The sequence below is a fragment of the Pan paniscus genome, chromosome 17 (assembly GCF_029289425.2).
Source record: "Pan paniscus chromosome 17, NHGRI_mPanPan1-v2.0_pri, whole genome shotgun sequence".
NCBI classification, from domain to species: Eukaryota; Metazoa; Chordata; class Mammalia; order Primates; family Hominidae; genus Pan; species Pan paniscus.
Window position 1 is genome coordinate 43,431,780 of NC_073266.2, and position 24,829 is coordinate 43,456,608.

The window sequence follows — 24,829 nt, forward strand, 5'->3', positions numbered from 1 at the left end:
TAAAATGTTAATGATGTTTATCAATAGATAGTGGAATTATAGACAATTTTAGTTTTCTTCTTTATGTTTTCTGTATTTTTGAATTTTTCTAAAATTAGCATGTATTACTTTAAAAATGTTTTTAAGGGCAATGAATTAGTCTAAATGTATTGGTTAATATATTTAAGGAAAAATTTTATTTAAAAATTACAGATTAAAGTTATATGTTTTAAAAATCTAAACATTATAAAACAAAGAAAACATAGGTAAAAGTTAAAGGGCTTTTCAAGCTTTCAAGCAATAAAATAGACATATTTGCCTGTATTAGATAATCAATGTTATATACACATAAAATACCAAAATGAAAAAACTACTTTTTAAGTATAAATTACTGCTTAATTAACTTATCCAAATAACTATATTACAAAAGCATGACTTATTATCTATTGAGCTTATCCAAATACATAAGGAACCATTTAAAACCAGTAAGCAACAGATAAATAGGCAGACATGAACAAATAAGGAAATACAAATGGCTAACACATAGAAAATACTCAATTCAACTCATACTAATAACCAAAGAAATAAATATTAGAATAAACTACCATTTTTATCTGTGAGATTAATGAAGACTTACTTTTAAAAAATGCTAAGCCAGGCCCAGTGGCTCACACCTGGAATCCCAATATTTTGGGGGGCAAAGTCCAGAGGATCACTTACGGCCAGGATCTCAAGATCAGCCTAGGCAACATAGGGAGACCCCCAACTCTACACACATTTTTAAAAATTAGCCAGGTGTGGTGGTGCACTCCTGTAGTCCTAGCTATTCCGGATGCTGAGGCAGGAGGATCGTTTGCCCCCAGGAGTTGAAGGCTGCATGAACTATGATCATGCCACTGCACTGCAGCCTAGTGACAGAGCAAGGCCTGTCTCCAAAAAAATGTTATTAGTTAAAAATTTAAAAATTAAAATGCTAAAAATTGACAAAGGAGGATTAATATATACTCAGTCTATTCTAGGAGTATAAATTAGTATAATCTCATTGGAAAGAAATATGGCAGTATTTATCCAGAGTGTCAGAAAATGTTTATATCCTTTGAGAAGATAATCACATTTTAGGAATCTATCCTAAAGAAATAACCCCAAATAACAGTAATTTACTTATTTAGCACTTACCACATGCCAGGAACTACTATATCTAATGTATTAACATGCAATAACATTGAGAAATTTGAGTAATATATTAACTCATTTAATCCTTACAACCCTGAGGTAGGTAAGTATACTATTCTCTCTAGTTAGAGATACAGCAACTGCAGCATAGTTTCAATTGTTGCCCAAGGTTTCAAAACTAGTTAGTGATGAAACTAAAAAGGCAAGACTCAAACCCAGGCAGTCTGACTCCAGGTTCTATGTGCTTAATCACTCTGCTGCACTGCCTCTCAGGATAAACAGAAATACAAAGATGTTCGCCTCAGCAATACTGATGATAGGAATTTCCAGAAGAAAAGCCAAATATTCTACAATAGGGGAAATGACTAAGCAAAAGACAGTGTAGATAACATATTATACTTATTTTTTTAATATAGTTTTAAAATTATAGGTTATTATTTAGGTTATTACAGACTCTAAGAAACTTTATTAAGAAAATTAAAATGATTGTACTGAAAATGCAAATAATATGGTTTGGTTTTAAAAACACTTATATTGTTCTTCCTCTAGTCTAAAGCACTATCAATTATAAGAGTAAGACATATCATTATTTTATGTTATAAAGAAAGAGAACAAATCCCAATTTCAGAGATACTAAAATGTGAACTCAATGGATCTCAGATTTAGTTCCAACTAGGAGGTATTCTTTCTCTGAAGATAATTTTTGATCTGAGTTCCCAAATATGAAACTCAATGCAGTGTGGCTATTCTTTTAGGCCTGAATGTTTATACAAAGTCCTTTCTCCATTGTGGCAACCTTATTGATCCATTAGCCCAAATATGAGTCAACAGATCCTTCACATCAAGGAGCCCTTGCTATCTCTTTTGGAAAGAAGAGGAGAAATTATTACTAACAATTACACATGCCAGACCAGAAGCCCATCACTCCCACTGTAAGGAAACTTTATAGTAGAGGAACTTGAGAATTCTTCAAAGCCATAAAATATTAAAAAGAAAACAGGTTTAACAAGTGGCTTGAAAGAACACGGTTGAGTGAATACTATGCAGTAAGGAAAGCCATTTGGAATATCACAGATTATTTAGGGAGGATTATACAGAGGGATAGAGAAACACTGGGAAATAGAAGGAGCATTGTTAAGGTGGAACTGGCATGGAGCCAAGGCTATGAGAACATTGTGAAGCACAGAGGCAGAAGGAAGCTCATGATGGTAAGATTGTTACAGGTATCATATAGTTGTCTATACTGGTAAAAGAGCAAAATAGTGCATGCTTTCCTAGCAAGTCGGATTCTAATGGTTTAGCTCTGGGCACAGACTAGCAGAAAACAGACAGTAAAGAGAGAAAATGTTGTCATATATGTCATCGTTCCATCTGCATTCCCACAAAATATCTTCCACCAAGGAGACTTTTTTTTTAATTGAGGGGCAATGGGACAGTTAGCTATGTTTATCATTTTAATTATTGCAATGCTATGATTCATTAATAAATCACTGGTATGACCAAGCATCTACTCCAGACCTACTCAAAACGAAACGTACCCTTCTAGTATACAGCTTAAGTACAGACATTTATACAGGTTCACAATCTCCTCTCCAGCCTCGTGGGACCAGATGTGTGCATAGGCAGTATATTACATGGCACCTCCAGGGGACGCTGAGTCAGATAAAGAGACTATAACCTCACCATTCAGACCAGGTTTTATAGCCAAATGACCTCAGGGCTGGTCAGGATTTTGGAATTTTGGCTAAGGCACTGTGGACTCAGGTTAAAGCCCTAACTTTTACCTCTAATCCATCTATTTTACTACTTCATTTTCAATGTATGAATCCTAAATGTCTATATATATCCTAATTAATAACATTTCTAATAATCAATATTTATGGAACTCCCATTACATAACTGGGCATTATTCTAGGCATCATTCTAGACATCAAGTGACTAGTAGTAGACAAAACAAAACCCCTGCCTTCGGGGAGCTTTCAATGACTCCCCTGGGACAATGAGAGAATTCATAAATGAGCTATAAATAATTAAAGAGTTCAGTGTTTCATTCCTAAATCTATTCATGGCTGCCAAAAAGACCAGAGACCACATCATATAACACAGCTATTTATATTTTATCATGTCAATGTCAAACACAAGAAATTCATAATCAAGCTTTCCATACAGCTTTTTTTGTACTATTCTTTTAGTAAACATTTAGAATATGTAGCATATATGTAGTCACATCCCCCTGTCCCTCCCTAAAACTGCTTATTAAAACTGCCAGCCCAGCCGGGCACAGTGGCTCACACCTGTAATCCCAGCACTTTGGGAGGCCGAGGCCAATGGGTTGCTTGAGCCCAGGAGTTCAAGACCAGCCTGAGCAACATGGTGAAACCCCATCTCTACTAAAAATACAAAAATTAGCCAGGAATGGTGGCGCTTCCCTGTAATCCCAGCTACTTGAGAGGCCGAGGTGGGAGGATCGCTTGAGCTTAGGAAGCGATCGTCAAATTGCAGTGAGCCAGATCGCCACTGCACTTTAGCCTGGGCAACAGAGCGAGACGTCGTCTTGGAAACTGCCATGCCTGCAACCCCAGATGGGTTGACACCGGCCCGTGATCCCAGCAGGAGAGCCACAGGCACTCAACTACAACCCTACTATAACCTGACAGCTGCAATGTGGGCTGTGCCCAGCAAAGCCACGAGGGAAAGGGCGCCAGGAACTCCTGCCCCAGTGTGTCCAGAGGCAGTACTTTGAGTCAAAGATTATCCTGGGAATTTAGAACGTAATATTGTTTGCCCTGTTAGGGTTGGAACTTGCTTGAGAACTGTTACCCCTTTTTTCTTCCCTATTTCTCCCTTTTGTTATGGCGATGTTTATCCTATGCCTGTCCCACCACTGTATTTTGGAAATACACAACTTATTTGATTTCACAGGTTCACATATGAAGAGCAATTTGTCTCAAGATGAATTGTAACTTGGGTCTCACCCATATCTGCTTTAGATATTTAGATGAGTCTTTGGACTTAGACTTTAATGTTGATGTTGAACAAGTTACATTTGGGGCTACTTGGATGAAATGAATGTATTTTACATATGAGAAGGATATAAATTTTGTGGGGCCAGGGATGGACTGCTATGGTCTGAATGTTTGTTCTCTCAACATTCATGTGTTGAATTCTAATCACTAAGGTCATAGTATTAGAAGGTAGCATCTTTGGGAGGTGATTAGGTCATGAGGTTTCCCTCATGGGTGGGGTTCTGCCCATATAAAAGAGACCCCAGAGAGCTCCATCACTCTTTCCACCATAGGAGGACACAGACAGAAGGCCCCATCTGTGAACCAGCAATGGTGCCCTAACCAGACAGTAAATCTCCCTGCATCTTGAACTTGGACTTCCCAGTCTCCCAAACCGTGAGAAATAAATTCATTGTTTATAAGCCACCCAGTTTATGGTATTTTGCTATAGCAGCCTAAACAGACAAAGATTCTTGTGCCTTAATATCTTTTTTCTTGATCAATTTATTTTTATCTTTTAAAAAAACAGCTTTTGATGATCCTCTAATTTTTAAATTGTATTACTTTCTGCTTTTTAATAACTTCTTCAAAATTCTAATGTTTTATCTGCATTCAATTTTGGAATCCTCATCTATATTCCTGAGTTAAATTTCAGTCTTTTTTGTTTTTAAATAAAACCATTGAAAGCTATCAATTTACTTCTAAGAATTGCTATATCAGCATCTCATGTTTTTTCCTTCCTCTTTTTTACGTGTACAATATATTTTTGTTAACTATAGGCTACAGATACCAGTTTTGATAGAGAACTTTTATTGTATCTCATTTCTAAATTTCTGCTGAGACCTTCTTTAACCAAAAGCTGTTTAATCAATTTTGAAAGTTCTTAACACATGTACTACTGTTGTCAAAGAAAATGACTTATAGAATACTGACTGAACTTTGATCAGACTTCTTTTGTAAATTAGCACGAGTACATTTTTTAAAATTACTACATATACTTAAAAAGAATGGATATTCTGTCAGGTACAGGATTCGACATTCATTTTTAGATTTTCTGCATCAAAGCTATCCTGTATTCCACATCCACTGGCCATATGTGGCTATCGAGCACTTGAAATGTGATTAGTGATAGGCTGTAAGTATAAAATACAAACCAGATTTCTAAGGCTTACTATGAAAACAAGGATGTAAAGTGTCTCATGAATTTACATGTTGAAATAGCATTTCTGATATATTGGGTTAAATATATTATTAAAATGAAGTTTCCCTGTTTATACATTTTTAAAACAGAGTTACTAGAAAATTTTAGCCTGGCAAGGTATCTCACACCTGTAATCCCAGCACTTCGAGAGGCCAAGGCAGGCAGATCACCTGGGGTCAGGAGTTTGAGACCAGCCTGGCCAAGATGGTGAGACCCCTGTCTCTACTAAAAATACAAAAATTAGTTGGGCATGGTGGCACCGCCTGTAATCCCAGCTACTCGGGAGGCTGAGGCAGGAGAATCACTTGAACCCAGGAGGTAGAGGTTGCAGTGAGCCGAGATTGCACCACTGCACTCCCGCCTGGGCAACAGAGGGAGACTCTGTCTCAAAAAAAGAACAAAAGCATCCTTATTAATGTTTTGTCTGTTTTAAACAGAGTTTCTGCTACAAATGGACTAAAATCTTTTCATTATGATTTTGGAGTTTTAAATTTTGCTTATAATTCTCAGTTTTTGCTTATATAATCCAAAGTTATATCTTAAATACTTAGGATCCTTTCTTATCCCTATTAATGTTTTTGCCTCACAGTTTGATAATATACCTGTATCTAACTTCTAGATTTTTGTTGTATTTTTAGTAACATCTCTTAATAAGCAGAAGTTGGGGTCCACCCAACCTAATGTCCTTAAATGAGTTTAATCTATTTACATTTATTGTGATTACTGATGTATTTACACCATTTTATCTTCTTTTGTATTTCTTAACCACCTTCCCCACTTTTTTCTCCATTCATTCCTCCCATTGGACGAGTACATTTTCTCTATTCTCATGCTTTTTTCCTTTCTTCTCTTTACTGGCTCTAAATTTCTGAATTGTATGTCTTCTTTTAAAAATGACTTTTACATTTTATTATTATTTGAGAGAGTCTAGCTCTGTTGCTCAGGATGGAGCGTAGTGGTGCGATCTCGGCTCACTGCAACCTCCCACCTCCCAGATTCAAGCGATTCTCATGCCTCATTCAGCCTCCTGTGTAGCTGGGATTACAGGCGTATGCCACCATGCCCAGGTAATATTTTGTATTTTTATTAGAGACAGGGTTTTGCTACGTAGGCCAGGATGGTCTCAAACTACTGGCCTCAAGTGATCTGCCTGCCTCAGCCTCCCAAAGTGTTGGAATCACAGGTGTGAGCCACCATGCCTGGCCTACGTTTTGTTGTTTTACCTGAAAATTTTCCAACTAAGTTTTTCAGTTTTCCTATTCTCCTGACCATGAAAACCCTTTAGCATGTTAACCCTTTAGTTGCATGCATGCAACCCTTTATCATGACCTATAATCTATTCATTGGTCATGCTTCCTATCTTGTCATTGTATCTTAGTATTGTATCAGCTATTTATTGCCACAGTAATGCTGCATAACAAAGAACCACACACACAAACAAATCAGCAGCTTGTATAACAATAAACATTTATTTAGCTTAAGAGTTTGCATAGTCCAGCTGATCTGTGCTAGACTTGCTTATGCTTCTGCAGTCAGCAGGCTGGTTGGCTAGGTGGCTCTACTGATTTTGGTTAGGGGTTAGCTGGTGTTGGTTGTGCCAGTTCGGCTTTGCCCCATGTGTCTCTCACATTCCTCCAGCAGGTTAGCCTGGGCAGGTTTCCATGGCAAGGGCAGAGGTACAAGAGTGGAAGCAGAACTCCACAAGCACTTTTACAAACTTCCTTATGAGTCAACAACATACCCTTGGTCAAAGCAAGTTACATGGCCAAGCAGAATCAAGTGGCAGGAAAGTAAGTCCCACTCCTGAGAGAAACATATTTTAAAATCTGTCTGACTTTTATATAAAAAGGGGTCATGGACTTAGAGGGCTAAAAAATGAGGCCATTAATGGAACCAACCTATCACACTTAACTGTACCCTTTCTCACACCCAAAAAAGTAATGTTCCCTACCCATAATTATGTTTTGACAAATTTTATATAGTCTCTATTCTTGTTTACATCCTAAACCTTTCTACTGTATTATTTTCTTTTGCTCCAGTACATCTTCCATGGATGATGAATTCTCTTGGTCTTTGCAAGCCTGAAAATGTTCATTTTGCCCTCACTTCAGAATTATATAAGTTGGTGCAAAAGTTATTGTGCTTTTTACCATTACTTTCAGTGGCAAAAACTGCGATTACTTTTGCACCAACCTAATAGTTTAGCTGGGTGTAACATTTAGACTTATTTTCCCTCAGTATTTAACTCTCCTATCTTTTGATTATTGCAGAGAATTCTGTCTAAATTTTCTTTATAGGTAATGTGCCTTTTCTTTCAGGTAGTTTTGAGATTTTTTCTTAACAGCAATATAATGTGTCTAAATATGGACAGGATTCATTTTTATTCACCCTCGTTGGAACTTGGTTAAGTTACAATCCGTGTATTCACAGACTCAGTTGTGGAAAACTGTGAGCTTTCATTGCTTTTTATATATATATATTTTTTTAACCAATGCTTCAATTTCCTTTTGCTGAAGCTCCCATATTAAAACTCTGCACTCATGTCTTAATTTTTCCTTCATATATATATACATTTTTTAAAATCTTATTTCTTGGTGCTCTGGTATGGGGCAATTTCTCATACCTTCATCTGTTTCACAGATTTTCTTAACTGTGTCCAGCCTATAGTTTATGCCAATTGAGCTGGTCCAATTACTACATTTTTCACTCAAAAGCTTTTTTTTTTTTTTTTTAAGAGACAATGTCTTGCTTTATCACCCAGGCTATTCTGCAGTGGTGTGATCATAGATCACTGCAGCTTCACCTGCTGTGTTCAAGTGATCCTCTGGCCCCAGTCTCTGGAGTAGCTGGGACTCCAGGTGCAACACCCAGCTAATTAAAAACAATTTTTTTTTTGTAAGTAGAGACAAGGTCTCACTATGTTGCACTTATACGATTTCCAAATGGTTTTTACACGTACCTGTTATTTCACTTGTTTTTGTTTTATAATATCTGAAAATCTATGTGGATGGATGGGTTATCTCTTTAAACATTCTAAAATACATTATTTTAAAATCTGTCAGACGTTTAAATAAAATGAGTTATGTGGTTTGAATGCAGGTTCCAAGTTAGTTTGTTAACATATTTTGAAAGTTTGGTTCATGGGCTTAAAGCAGGAGGTTCATTTTTTTTTTCTCTCTTCCCCACCCTTCCTGCTTCCTTCTGTGCATCCCTTTGTCTCCCAGATCCCAAATCAAGTCTAGAATCAAAACTTTGAGAAAATTTCTTCCTATTCTCCTAATGATTTTAGAAATTATTTAAAATCCAATACTAAGCTTCAAAATAGCTTGGTTTCGTTCTAGATCGAGAGGCTAAATATGTATCTTCTAGCATCATTATGTCCAGCTTCTTCAAAACAAGGCCCTAGGTGGTGGCTAGCAAGAAGGGAGCTTTTGTTAGTTTTCTTTTATAAACAGGAGGGAAAGTGGGAGAGAGTCACATTCTAGCCTCTGCCTTAAAGCAGCAAACCTGGCTCCATTATCTTATTATATGATTATGTATAGTATTTTTTGGCTCAATTACTCCACAGGAACCAATTTCTCGAGTTTCACTGTCAACTTCTACACTCAGAACCCAGGAGGCTCATGGTTTCTGCCTTCCCTATTTACATTTTTATTCCGCTTTTGGTCCATAGAGATGCTTACCTTCTTTGAACCTGACTCTCTGTACTTTAATTCTTCTTTGGTTGGTTTCTGTTAGTAGTAGCAGTATTATGTGTATGGTGGGTTACATCAAAGTATGATATAATGCCTTCTTGATCAGAAGTCTTTATATAGAATATTCAAATAAACACATACACCAAAACACACACACTTTCTGACCTTGAATGACTATTTGAAATAAAGAATTTATTAAGTAAAAATGTAAGATACACATTTTTAGTGATACTGACTAAACATGAACTGTTATTATCTTCCAATAGATTGTTGAAAATTATGGTTCAAAGCCACTTAATCACCTGAACATTCAGGTAGAATTTTATTTCACAGAACCAAAAAGAGTTAAGTGCCACTGATTTCCAGCTTGGAATTCAATTTCTTCTTATAAAAATCCCAGTTATAACTTATTAAAAATCAAAATGCTTTTTGGGGGGGTGTGGAGGATGAATAACTTTCAGACTAGCCCCAGAGTTGTGAATTAAAAAAAAATGCTGTGTTTATTTAGAGAGTATTACCCCTTGGAGCCACCGTTTGCACTAATGCATTTTACATTAGCGTGCCGCATCAGGAAATCCTGACTTTTTGGTGCCAAGGGGGTAATTAATATCAGTTCATGTTTTCAAAATGGTTGTGTTTATGTGGGAATGAGGACTGAACACTAACATGTAGAGCTTGAAGTATGAAAGCTTGCTGTGAAGCAAGATCTTGGGAAAGAATGGAATACTGAAATTAATGAACAGGAAATAAGATTTCTTTGGAAAGAATATTAGTGCTGAAGAGAAAGCCAAACTACACTTCCTTGCTCTTAATTTTCAAGGCAATAACAGACAGAATTCCCTAGTATAGCCATATTGATAGAAAAGAAGGTAAAATCCTTGATAGCTATATGCAGTATTTTGGTCCACTGATACCAGAAGTCCTGATAAATATCATTTCTAAATATCATTCCATAGCTAATATAGTTACAGCTTCTGTAGACATAAAACTCTTTACATTTTACCTAAGCTGAATAAGAGCTATTAAAGTAAAATCAAAATACTTTTGGTGCATGTTTTTTTATCCTCAAAGAAAAGATGGCAGAGAAACTAGAATCAAAGTACACATGCCATAGAGTCAAAGTCAGAAAACTAAGGAAGCAGCAAGAAAGCATTAGAGAAAAAAATTCAAAGAATCGATTAAAGTGATAAGTCAAAACGAAGTTGAAATCTTGAGAGATTTTATGAGGTCCTACCTACAAAATGCTCAAAATAAGTACATAGAAAACATGATATTTATAAAATTTATAATTATACATATGCCAAAAAAGATCAATATTAACTATATTACCAATACTTTCAAATTAACCAAACTTATTGTTATTAAATGTGGCATTCCCATTCATTCAACTGATGGAAAGCAGAGAGTGATCGTACAGAAAATGCTACATAATTTTGGCCTATTTCACTAGTCACAAACATGAAAGGAATTACTATAATGTATGCTAAACACACAGTACACTCACTTGTCATTCCTAAAAATTGATTCCATACAGAGCATATCATAGAGTAATATGAATTGGCCACTACTGCATCACCCTACATCAGAGTACAGGATTTGCTCCTATCACAAAGGGCTTAATAACATAGAAGTGTTACTTCTCTCATGTCGAAGTCCAAGCTGATAAGCGGGAGAGGAGAGGGCTTCATGACAACCATTTTCAGGGGACTTTTGCTTCTATCTACCTACACTGTCATTCTCTGGAGTATCTTTCTATCTATAAAGCCAAAGCTCCCTAACAATAGGTCATGTTCCAGCCCATGGAAAAAAGAAAAGAAAAACGAAAGCACCGTTTTAAGAATGTGGTCTAGAAGGTGTACACATTACAACTCATAGCCTCCTGGGTTGAACTTAAAGTCATATGACCACACCAAGCTGCAAAGGAGGATGTTAAATGTCTCTAGGTAGGCAACCATGCACCCACCCAAAACAATAATGGAGGGGCCGGGCACGGTGGCTCATGCCTGTAATCCCAGCACTTTGGGAGGCTGAGGTGGGCGGATCACGAGGTCAGGAGATCGAGACCATCCTGGCTAACACCGTCAAACCCCGTCTCTACTAAAAATACAAAAAAAAATTAGCTGGGCGTGGTGGCAGGTGCCTGTAGTCCCAGCTACTCAGGAGGCTGAAGCAGGAGAATGCTGTGAATCCAGGAGGCGGTGCTTGCAGTGAGCTGAGATAGCACTACTGCACTCCAGCCTGGGCAACACAGCGAGACTCCGTCTCAAAAAATAAATAAATAAATAAAAATAATAATAATGGAGGAAAATCATTATTCCTAGGAGAGAACAAAAATGATAACCTTTCAGAACATTCAGGATTTCTTTTTCATCTATTTTAATATTAAATAATATTTTAATATACTATATCATGAGAAACCCTCTCAGGATGATATCACAGTTCAAAATTATAACATAAATGCATCAACTCACATATCTAAGTTCTTTTTTTTTTTTTTGAGACGGAGTTTCGCTCTTGTTGCCCAGGCTAGAGTGCAGATGGCACAATCTCAGCTCACTGCAACCTCCACCCTCCCGGGTTCAAGCGATTCTCCTGCCTCAGCCTCCTGAGTATCTGGGATTACAGGCATGTGCCACCACCCCAGCTAATTTTGGATTTTCAGTAGAGACGGGGTTTCTCCATGTTGGTCAGGCTGGTCTTGAACTCCCGACCTCAGGTGATCTGCCTGCCTTGGCCTCCCAAAGTGCTGAGATTACAGGCATGAGCCACCATGCCCGGCTCTAAGTTTTTAAACTATGGATCTCTATCAGGAAAAGACAAAATAAAAAATATATACTCATATATCTAACATATACGCATATATAATACACATATACACACATATATGCACCTGTATTTGTGTTTATATATGTAATGAACACACGTTTGTACATATATACATATGTGTGTGTATATATATGTAAAACAATCTCCCATTCTCAAGGTTATCAAATTGGGCAATAAATTACATTGTCACTCTAATTATAGGTCTTTATTAATGAAAATTATATTGCATTGTCTATTTCTGAGACTTCAATTTGTAAACAATAAAAGTTTTCTACTGATTTCTTTAGTAATCAAACAGAGATACTTTGGGGCAGCTAAAAAGACAGTCCATTAGCAGGGCACAAAAAAATTAAAGAGCTTTTAAACATCAACAAGCAAAAATCTCTAAAAGTTGTAGTCATTCTTTATAAAAACACACTTCAATAATTTTCTTACTATTAAGAAGCTAAGGGCCAGGCATGGTGGCTCATGCCTGTAATCAATCCCAGGACTTTGGAAGGCTGAGGTGGGCGGATAACTTGAAGTCAGAGTTCGAGACCAGCCAATATGGCAAAACCCCATCGCTACTAAAAATACAAAAAAATTTGGCCAGGCATGGTGGCATACTCCTGTAATCCCAGCTACTTAAGAGGCTGAGGCACCACAATCGCTTGAACCTGAGCGGCGGAGGCTGCAGTGAGCCAAGATGGGACCACTGCACTGCAGCCTGGGAAACAAAGCAAGACTCTGTCTTTACCAAAAACAAACAACAAAAAAGCTAGTGATTATGTATAATTTTGCAGATAACTTTTATCAAATAAAAAAACACTGTGTTAGAGAAAAACAACTCACAAGTTTATGCCAATTAAATTAGACAGTTAAATGCATTTAACTAGTCCTTGAAATGGAATACATAAAACATAAATAAATAGCTTTAACTATAATTAATTTTTTAAATTAAAGGAATAGAGTGGCTTCTCAAATCACTGGAAGAAAAATGATACAATAAATGATGCTTAAGCAATGTTATCCATAAGAAAAAAATTAATGTCCTAAATTATATCATGTACAATAAGTTTCAGAAAAATGGAAGCAAATATGAGGAATATTTTTACAAATTTGTTAGTTGGGGGGAGTCATAAACCAAACTTTTGACTACATAAAATCTTAAAGCTTTAATACAGTGAAAGACATCATAAGTTACAAAATAATGGACAGAAGAGACCTGCAACAATAGAAGAGACAAAGGATTAACTGTGCAGGGACATATGTAATTTTACATGTATGTGCACACATCTCTGTGTGTGTGTGTGTAATTTCCTCTCTCTTACACAACAAACACCCCAACAGAAAAACAGACAAAGAACATTAAAAGGCATTTCATAGCCAAAAAGAAAGTGTAATAGGTACTTAAATTGATGCTCAACTTACAAATAAATGCAATTCAAATAAAATTCAGAGAGAACATTTTAAAAAATTGATGAGAATTGCAAAAATTAGTAAGACTAATGAAACTGGTGTTGCCAGTGATATAACTTTTATGGTGATACTTTTTTCAACATCCATAGCCTTACATCTAAGATATTAAAAATTTACTGTAAAGAAATACCCCAACAGCACACAAAAAACCCCAAAAAAACAACTCTGCAATATAGCTTATAAAAGCTTTGTTTCTACAACAGTAAAAAATTAAGAGGCAACAAGGGAACAGGGAGCATTCAAGATATTTCTAAGTTAAAAAGAAAAGAAAGTTGCAGAATAGTATGTAGTATAATTCCGTTTTTGTTTTAAAAAACAACATATAGGTTGGCTTATTGTGTAAAGTTAAACTGGAAGAAAAGTACCAAATTTTTAATAATTGTGACTTTTAATGGATGAAATTATGAAAAATGTTAACTCTTTGTATAATGTATGTCTATTAATCTTTTATTTAACATGAATGACTTTTTAAAATGAAAGAAAAGGCAATGACTTATACGTACAAATTCTCAGATGGTTTCTAATTCAATGTTAACATTGAAAACACAGAATTTAGGAGCAAGAAGAATCTTCAAGTACTTTTAGATATGTTTACTGGAATATTTAAGTGATTAAATAATATAGCGTTTGCTTCTATTTGGGGGTTAGTGTATGAACAATCAGAAGTTTCGCCATGAGTTGCTAAGTATATAAATTGGGTTACCATTACATGGGGGACCATCGCACCATACTCTGCTCTACACTTGGGTGTATGTTTAAAAATTCCATTAAAAAATTTTAAGACAAAACCAAAAACAATGTGCCACCTGAATAATGCTACAGAATAATAACATATTCCCAAATAACAGAACTAACACACTTAGCATATTTTGAAATGTTTAATAGTGACCCCATTCTTTTCTTGGTAATACTTTGTTTCTGGAATTTTATGGGATAGTATGATATTATTACTTTGATAAAATGCAAATTTCAGTTGTAGAATATATAGTCTGTACAGAAATGTCAAATCTAGTAGACAGCTACTGGTAAAGTTATTCCTCTTACTAGGTATCAGAGGAGTAAGGTAATTTTTGTCACCACCAATTAAAAACTTTTACAAAATAGGACTGTTATAAAACAATTAAACCTTGCAAATGCACTAGTCTCCAGGAAGAAAGTCCTGGAGGAAATTCTGCTTATTAAAATTGCAATTTTAGTTTCCATTAAAAGGAGAATAAGACAACAGAAGATGGGTTGGCAAGACAAATTATTTCTTAATGTCAGTTGAGCTTATTTCAAATGAGATAACGTACTACACCAGGTTGGGTTCAGTACAATTTTGTCTCCTCAACTCATTTATCTAATTCAGTCATCTTGATTATAGCCTCATGGACTTCATTTTCGGAGAAAGAATTCTGTAACAAACAGCCTACACAACATGCTGATTACTGAACGGTTAATTCTAATTAACTTGGGCATGGCAAGAGAATTTTGATAAAGTCCTAGAATACAAATATAGTCTGCTTATACTGGACTAACTTATATAAAAACCCACAGCATAGTCTCCAGACAAGACAAGAGAGTCAAAGAGATCTAATTTAAAGAAACAAATGAGAAAATTAAAATCACAAATAATTTATTCTTCCGTTAGAGTTGATACAGTTTTAAATAGCAACAAAGTACACAGTGGTGGAAAATTGGCACAGAACCTACAAGCATTTCAATCACAATAAGGCTGTCCATGATTTATCTGTTCAAACTTGATGTCCATTTTCTACTGATCAAGTTGAAAGAAAAAACCTATTCTGGCCAGGCACGGTGGCTCACGCCTGTAATCCCAGCACTTTGGAAGGCCGAGGCGGGTGGATCACCTGAGGTCAGGAGTTCGAGATCAGCCTGGCCAACATGGCGAAACCTCGTCTCTACTAAAAGTACAAAAATTAGCTGGGTGTGGTGGCGGGTGCCTGTCATCCCAGCTACTCAGTAGGCTGAGGCAGGAGAACTGCTTGAACCTGGGAGGCGGAGGTTGCAGTGAGCTGAGATTGCGCCACTGCACTCCAGCCTGGGCGACAAGAGCAAGACTCCATCTCAAAAAAAAAAAAAACAAAGAACAAAAAACAAAAACAAAAAAACCTGTTCTGACCTTGAAACACACAAACACACACTCTCTCTCTCATACACACACAGAGACCCACTGAAATTCCTCCTTTTGATTACAGTATGTTGAGAACAGTATGTTCTGCTTATTCAAATTTATGACGCCCCTTCTGTTTTGTTTCCAGTTAGACGTGGGAAAAACCAATTCAATTATAAAGAATACATCTTATTCCCTGGGCATAGGCAACTGTGATGAAAATAGCAACTTACCTTTGGGCTAGATGTTTTCAGATTATGCTTAAATAACCGTGGTTAGAAATTTTTCAATGCATGCTTTCCTGCCCCACGCAATCTCCCTGAATTTAGCTAAAATAATCAGGCACAGGACAGTCTCAAATAATGATTAAAATATGCCATGCTAATAAACAAGGTTATCTAGAATGCAACCTCTGTGCTTTAAAAACAGATAGAATAAACCTCATCAATAAGCATTTTCCTAAATATCTCTTTGTGTTATATTAACCAACATAAAAAAGGGAAAAACATAAAAGTGTCCCTTTATAAATGATATTATTTCCAGATAAGAAAGTTGAAACAAAGGTTTGTCAAGTCTCCTGAACTATTCAGTTTAATAACCAATTATCCCTCAATGTTACAAAATAAAATGACTGGATCAATGTTGACTCTTCTTTGATATCATTTATAAAATGCTTTGATATTACTTACTAAGTTCCCTGATAACTCAAACAAGGTAAAATTAACACTTTCATTTTCAGTTATTGCTATTTTAGAAGAGGATTACCACTTTCATTTAGATGAAACTGTTTTACCAAAGCCTCCTCAGATCCAACACAAAGTAATTCTTATTGCCTCACATTTTAAAACAGTATTATAAATGATCTTTATAAAAAGGTTTAATCCACAAAACTGGAAGGCTTTTAAAAAATGTCTTTTTACTCAAAACTGTATCACAGTGCCCTTGATTATCTAATAGATAAAAGGGATTTGAATTTCCTCTATGAGAACAGAACAGTGGACATATGGTGTGCTTTGTCTTCCCCTCACCTTTATCTTTATAGCACACCATTTTGAGACCAAAACAATCAAGCATCTACCATGCTCCAGTCCACATTAACAGAGGATTTCTGATGCTGTCCAGTGCGTAGTGTACCGCCTTGCATATTCACATGAAATAAACATAATATACAAAATATTGCTGCTGTAAAAAGTGTACATTTCCCTCTTCCCCTTACAAAAAAATCTGTGGAAAAGTATTAAATTCCCTTACCCTTCATAAACATACAAAGCTGTTCACACCTTTCAGTCTGTAACAGTCCATTTGAAACACAGTTCCAAAATCATTACGAATTGGTTATGTCATTGCATTTTCTGTCCAATGTTGCCATCTAGAGTAGAAATGTGAAATCAAGAGTATTTTTGAGCTACTAAAGCCTTTTATAACTAAACCACAAAGGCTGCTTACTGATGAAACAGCCACTTATCCACAAGGTTTTTCCAAAAACTAGATGGAATGGAAGGATCTCTTCACAGGGAGGTGTCCACAGTGCTGAGGTGACAATATGGCTGCTAATAGATACTGGCTACTGGAATGTAAGTACTTTTTCACTGCTGGTAATTTCCATACTGTCCCTAAAAGATAAATTTAAAAATATAATTAGATAATAGTTTGACCATAACAGGCAAAGAAGATTACAAACGAATCATTTCTAACACTGTCATACCACAAAAAAGCAGCCGTACCTACAATAAACAAAATTTTTTTATATCGTTAGGTATACAGTATCACCCTGTAATTTCTTCTGATATTATATTCAATTGCAAATGAATTTCATAGTCCAAAATATGCTAGGGATTAGCAAATGAGCCTAGAATAATACTTGTCAGAGTGGGAACTTAAATGTTTAGTGAATTTTGTTGAATGAATTGAGCAGGCATTGAGTGAGAAGTTCTAGTTCTAAACTCTGATGTAATAATATATATATTAGGGTGTAAATCATATGCTAGTGTGACAACTTTGTGAGTGTTTAGCTTGTTATAATTATTACAAATGAACATCAAGGGTATTTGCAATAAGTGGCAAGTGAAAATGGAAAGGTATGTGGGACATAAAAGGTAAAGAATCTTCTATCCATACCAAAATAATTGAGCCTTTCCCTGAGGTCAACAAAGTTCAGCAGAGGTATTTAGACAGGCCACAGGGACATAAAATCAAGGAAAGTTGTTTTGTGTTGTCTGTTTTGTTTTCTTAATAAGGTAGACTTGAAGACCCTCAGGATGACAGGATGAGACAGAAAGGGAATATAGACAAAAGGGACATGATGAAGCAGCACGAAGGGACATGATGAAGCAGCACAATTCTGTGAGTGGGGGGTAAACAATGTCCAGTATACATCTGTTCAGATTAACTTTTGGAGAAGATAAGCAACATCTTTTCCTCTAAAACAGAAGGTAGAAAAAAAGAAAGACATACTATGAAATATGTATTTTATTAAAAATTTCTTAAATGTGTTTAAAACAGATGTTCATAAAAGCACTAATTTTCAAAAAGCATGACTCACTGGAAGCATATAATTAGTTAACTGTTTCCTTTGGCTAAACAACTCTCTCTCCACGTCACAACAATATAACTCAAAAACATTCTAGACTTGAAATACTTCTCTACCATAAGAAACGGTACCCTAAAAATCTACATTTCCACAGAAGTAAATACACATGATAATGTGTTGAATGTCACCATATATATGATGGAATAATGAATTAAACAGAATTAGGGATTTTATGGGCCAGGCATGGTGACTCACACCTGTAATCCCAGCACTTTGGGAGGCCAAGGCGGGTGATTCACTTGAGGTCAGGAGTTCGAGACCAGCCTGACTAACATGGTGAAACCCCGTCTTTACTAAAAATACAAAAATTAGCTGGGCGTGGTGGCGCACATCTGTAATCCCAGCTACTTGGGAGGCCGAGGCAAGAGAACTGCATGAACCCAGAAGGTGGAGGTTGCACTGCACTCTAGCTTAAGCAACAGAGCAACTCTGTCTCAAAAAAAAAAAAAAAAAAAAAAAGAGAGATTAGGGATTTTACACTAGTGTGTTTTACATAGTTATATTCAGCTAAATTTAAATCAATGATCATCTTGAAGGATTTATGAGTAAAATGATATCACATCTAAGATTTGCTCTAAAATACTCTGAAAAAAATAGTGTAGAGGGGTAGACAGAACAACATTGGCAAAATGTTGATAAACTGATGAAGTTGGGTGATGGGTACACAGGGGTTCACTATATTACTCTCTTTTCTATATGTGTTTAAAATAAACATAATAAAAGGTTTAAAATAAGAAAGTTATTGGTTAGCATACTGGAGCTTATTATTCCATTGTTAGATTGTCTAAATACTAAATCTGAGTTTAAGTTCCAACTCTATTGCTAACTTCTTATTTGAGTCTAAAAAAACCTCTGTGAGACTCGGTTTCTTCAATCATCAGTGGGAGAGTAACATATACATCTCTGGATCACAATTTCCCTTCTGTTAATGGCTACATTAATTCCTGTACCTCATCTGTTTGTTATGATGCTTAAATAAGAGAGGACATGAGAAAGCGCTTTTTAGAATTATAAATCAGTGACTCTCAATGATGGAGGGAAATGCTCCCCTAGTCAATGTATAAAATGAGATGCTAATGATGAAAGTGAGTTGCAAATATAAATGATGTGAAAGCAGAAGAGAGGTTAAGAACCACTGTACCATAGTATATAAGCTATAATTTATCTACTGTATTATGAACTACTTGAAGAAAGAGACCAGGTCAATAATGTATACCAAATAAATTATATCCAAGCAACTGTGAACACTTATGGAACAAATACTCATCATCATCAAAAATATGGAAAACAGAGAAGACTCAGAAATTAAGGTATAATTACAAAACAGGTAAGTTCTCTAAGTCTTAGAAAACTTAAGAGAGTTCAGAAAGGAAAAGGTTAACATAGCCTAAATTAATTAGAAAAATATTCCCAAGAATGTGGGAGCCTTGAGAAAACAGTAAGATCTGAATAGCAGAAAAGAAGAAAAGAAAAGGGGGCAATTCAAATAGAAGAAATAGCTGAAACAAAGGCACGGAGGATAAAACATACAATGCTTAGGGAAGTGGGAAGAAAGAATACGCAATAATGAGGAGTAGAAGCTAATAATATACCCTGATAATAATACCTCAGTATGTGTCACACATTGTATTAAATGCTTTGTGTCCATCTATATATAGTAAATATTACCTCCATTTTATAGAAGAAGAAATGGAGGCACTGAGAGTCTAAGTAACTTGGCCCATACTTGATCACAATGCTAGGACCAAACAAAATCACAATCATGCCTAAAAAGGTAGGCTGTGTATCTGCAACCATTAACAAATTCCAAGGTGGCATTAAGAATTAAAAGTACGGGTTTTGGAGCCAGAAACCAATTTCTAGTGCTAACGTCACCACTTAACAGCTTCTTATCCTTGGGCAAGTTGCTTAACCTCCCTTGAGTTTCAATTTTATCATCTGACAAGGGTAATTATAATCTCTATTTTAAAAAGTTATTCAAGAAGAAAAACATGAAAATGCTCTGTGAACTACTCAAGTACTCATTAACAGTATGGGTGGCAGCATGGTACAGTGAACAGAGCATGGGCTTTCAGCACTCAGCAGTAGTCATGCAGCTTCACCACTCCTGAGTTCTGTCGTCTTGAGTAAATCACTTGAACACTCTAAGCCTCACCTTCTCTCTCTTTGCTTCTTCAATTTTAAAAAAAAATTCCTCTGACTACAGTATAAAGAATTTTAATGGGAAAGAAGACAGTATGGAAGATCCTACTGCGATGAAGACAGGAGATGAACATGGTCTAAACTAAGATAAGGGTGTAGGTTAGAAAGAAATGAATGGGTTCAAAAGCTTTTCAAAAAGGAAGATCAATAACATTTGTCATTTATTAGACGAGGGAGGAAAAGGAGGGACACTTAAATATCAAAAAGGCACTTGGCATTCTAGCTTGGTGATAGTACCCCTCTCTTTGATAAAGAACACAGAAAGTTTTGGTAGAAAAAATTATAAATTTATTTTGTTTCTGCTGAATTAATACCTATGATACATCTAAGCAGAGCTGTCGAGTAGGCATCTAATTTCCAGAAGAGAGATTGAGACTATAAATAGAGATTTGGGAGTCAACAGCATGGTGAACTGAGATCTTGTGAATAAATGAGAATGCCTAGGGAGAGTATATTGAATGAGAAGAGTTCCTAAGGTAGAAATCTGAGCAATACCAAAATCTTTACATTTCTTTCCTTCATTCTATTTACCTAATCAGTTTAAAATCTTAACATTATTCCTTCACAACATTTTAGGGGTTTCCTCTTAACTCTGGTCTTGTGATCACGCATTCAAATCTAGAAAGTAATGGCCTTATTTACTCAGTTGTTTATACTTTATTCACCAATATTTACTGATTATGTGCTGTGCTCTACTAGGTGACAGAGACTCAACAGTAATAAAAACAGACAAAGCGATGCTTTTAAAGAGGTTACATTCCTGGGGAAGAAGACTATGACAATAAACAGTAACAAAATAATCTGTCAAATGAAGAGAAATGTTATGTTGAAAAATTAATGCATGTTTCTATTCAAGATGGATTTATCTGGCAGCCTGAAACAATAAAAAAAAAAAAAACTACACAAAGCATATGATAATCATATTCAGGACACACAGGACAGAGCCAACAAAGGACAATGATCCCTGAGACATGGTAAACAAATGAGGCCAGCCCTCTGACTACCACAGCTAACTACCTTGAGAGTTTCCAGTCTGCAGTGCACGAAGGGGAACTGAGGCTGAGTCTGCCAGATGTTCTGACTTAAGGAGATAAGGCTTAGAGTCTGGAGAGAAAAAGGTAGCTAGAGTTAACAGGACAGAGTACCCTAGAAGAAATATCTGCCTAAAGAGACAACTGTGGAGATGTGCAGAGGAACCCTCCTCCTATTCAGCATAGTACAGATATGCAAATGTGTGAGGAAAATACCCAAGACTGAGGCAAGAAACACCCAAAAGGATTAGGGGAAACAATACTTGTTTGTCACATAGGAACAGAAACAGTGCTTATTCCCACCAGCCAGAGTAAAAAGCCTTACAATTCAAAGGGCATTGGGCAAAACACCCAAAAGGCTCTTACCTTATCAGTGATGAGTATTTAGCCCAGGACTAAACACTGCTCTTTGTCCTGCCTAAAATATCTTAAAAGCAATTTCAGAAAGTTCAAACTGTTTGTAACTTATTAAACTGAATCCCAAAGCAAAGCTTAAGAATATCTCTAGGTATACATATATCTTCATCACCCAACATAAAATTCACAATGTCTGGAATCCAATCAAAGATTATCACGCACACAAAGGACAGAGAAAAAAAACTGAATAAACTGACCCTAAAATGACACAGATTATTAGAGTTGGCAGAAGAGGATATTAAAAGAATTATATTTGTATTCCATATGTTCAAAACAATTAAGGACAGACACGGAAGATATTAAAAAGACCTAAACCAAACTTGTAGAGATGAAAATGACAAAGTCTGAGATAACACTCAACAAACTCCAAGCATAAGAAACATGAAGAAATCAACACCAATGCATGCTCTCATCAAATTGCTCAAAACAATTTGGGCAAGAGAGAAATTTCTTCAATCAAACAATTTGATAAAGGGAAAATCTTAAAAACAGAGAAAAAAGACATATTAACTACAAAAGAACAAAGATAAATGACAGCAAATGTCTCCTTGGAAGCAATGTAAGGAAGAAAAGAGTGGAGCATCTTTAAAGTATGGAAAGAAAACAAAAACAAACTGTCCGCCTAGAATTCTATACCCAGAGAAAATATCTTTCAAAAATAAAGGCGAAATAAACATTTTTTTCAGACATACAAAAGCTGATTATTACCAGTACACCTGCATTTCAAGAAATGTTAACATCCTTCAGGCAAACAAAAATGATACCAGATGGTACTATGAATCCATACATAAATAATGAAGAGTACCAAAAACGGTAACTACATGGGTCAATTTAAAAATTTTTTTTCCTTATTATTTAAGTATCTTTAACTGATTTTTTTAGACAAAAATAAATTCAATACACTGTGGGGTTTATAACATATACAGAAGTAAAATTTGTAACAATAACACAAAGATAGAGAAGAAAAGCAGACTACCTTAAGGTTCTTACACTATATATAGGCATACTATCACTTGAAGACAGTGATACACGCTACACAGACGAACCTTGAAAATATTATTTTAAGTAAAAAAACAAAACACCAGTCACAAAACTCCACATATTGTATGATTCCATTTATCTTAAATGTACTGAATAGACAAATCTATAGAGACAGAAAGTAAACTACTGTTGCTGGAAAATCTCCAAATATTTGAAAACGAAATTACAGACTGAGTATTTAAGTATTTAAGGCTGAGTAGTTAAAGGGGAATGAGGAGTGACTGCTAATAGGTATACAGTTTATCAGGCTAGTGAAAATGTTTTAAAATTAGAGGGTGGTGATGGCTGCACTTTTTTTGGGGGACAGGATATTAGCTCTGTCACTCAGCCTGGAGTATAGTGACACAATCACAACTCACTGCAGCCTCGACCTCCTGGGTTCACGCAATCTTCTGCCTCAGCCTCCTGAAGAGCTGGGACTACAGGCACATGCCATCATGCCTGGCTAGTTTTTTGTAGAGGTGGGGGTCTCGCTTTGTTGCCCAGGTTGGTCTTCAACTCCTGGGCTCAAGCAATCCTCCTGCCTTAGCTTCCCAAAGTGCTGTAATTATAGGCGTGAGCCACCACCCCCAGTCTACCTTTTTGAATATGCTTAAAAACCACTGAATGGTATACTTTAGAATGGTGACTTGTATGATATGTGATTTATATCTCAATAAAGATGTTTTTGTTAAAAACAGGAGAAAAATCAAAGGAAGGCAGCAAAAGAGGAAAAGGAGAACAAAAACCAGATGTGACAAATAGAAAAAATAAAGATGATATACTTAATCATATCCATAATCACACTAAACATGTCAAAAACCCCAATTTAAAGGCAGCAATTGGCAGGCTGGATTTAAAAAAAGCAAGATCCGACTGACTACATATGCTGTCTACTTGAAATATAATTTAAATATAAAAACAAATAATGTTAAAAGGATGAAAAATATATTATTCTAATACTAATCAAAAGAAAAGTGGTATCGCAGTATTGATACTAGACAAACTAGATTTCAGAGCAAAAAATATTGGCAGGGATAAAGACAGTTATTTGATAATGGTAAAGGAGTAAATTCATCAGAAAGATTTGAAAATCTCCAAATATTTGAAAATGAAATTGCACACTTCTGATGTGTTGTGGGTCAAAAAAGAAATAAAAAGTGAAACCAGGATGTATTTTGAACTGATTAAAAATAACAGCATCAGATGCAGTTTAAGAGTACTTAGAAAGAAACATCTATATTAGAAAGAAAGACAGTTCTTAAATCAATGGGACTACAACTTCAATCTTAAGAAACTGGAAAAATAAGAACAAATAAAACCCAAGTAAGCAGAAAAAAAGAAATAATAAAGTTCTGGGCAGAAATCAAAGAAACAGAAAAGCAAATGGGCAAAAGCCAATAAATAAAATCAAGAGCTGCTTTTTGAGAAAAATGAATAGGTAGATTAAAACTAGCCAGATAAATGAGGACAAAGAGAGAATACACAAATTATTAATATCAGAAATGAGAGAGGTAATATCACTACAGATTATGGAGATATTGAGTGATGATAAAGAAATTATTCAACAACACAGATAAAATGGACAACTCCTATGAAAAACACACAAAACATTTACTCAAGAAAAAAATAGATAACCTGAATACCCCCTATATTTCATAAGTTAAATTTATAATTTAAAAATTTCTCACAAAAAAAACTACAAACCCAGATGGCTTCACTGGTAACTTTGCACCAAACATTTTAGAAAGAATAATGCCAATTTTCTGAAGGGAGGAAATTCTTCCCAACTCACTCTATGAAACCAGTGCTACCTCAGTAACAAAACCAGACAAACACGTTACAAGAAAAAAAAAAACAGATTCCAAAATTTGTCATGAAAACACAGATGTTCCTTGACTTGCCATGGGGTTATGTCCCAATTAACCCACTGTAAGTTGAAAATATCCTAAGTTTTGCATACCTCATGTAATTTATTAAACACTGCACTGAAAATATAAAACAGAATGATTGTACAGTTACTGGAAGTAGAATTTCTACTAAATGCACACCACTTTTCACAGCATTGTGAAGTCAAAAAACCTAAGTTGAACCACTGTTAAGTCAGGACACATCTGAC

The 24,829-nt window shown here is 35.6% G+C and overlaps 1 protein-coding gene across 4 annotated transcripts in view; it reads right to left on the bottom strand.

Moving 5' to 3' along the window:
• Positions 1 to 14,935: 14,935 nt before the first annotated feature.
• SS18 (SS18 subunit of BAF chromatin remodeling complex) overlaps positions 14,936 to 24,829 on the bottom strand; it is a 75,069-nt gene continuing 65,175 nt past the window's right edge. For all 4 annotated transcript variants that reach the window (XM_003830276.6, XM_003830275.5, XM_003830274.7 and 1 more), the window contains one exon: positions 14,936 to 17,063. In XM_003830276.6, the coding sequence (XP_003830324.1) occupies positions 17,037 to 17,063 (27 nt within the window). In that variant the 3' untranslated portion in view covers positions 14,936 to 17,036. The remainder of the gene's footprint in view (positions 17,064 to 24,829) is intronic.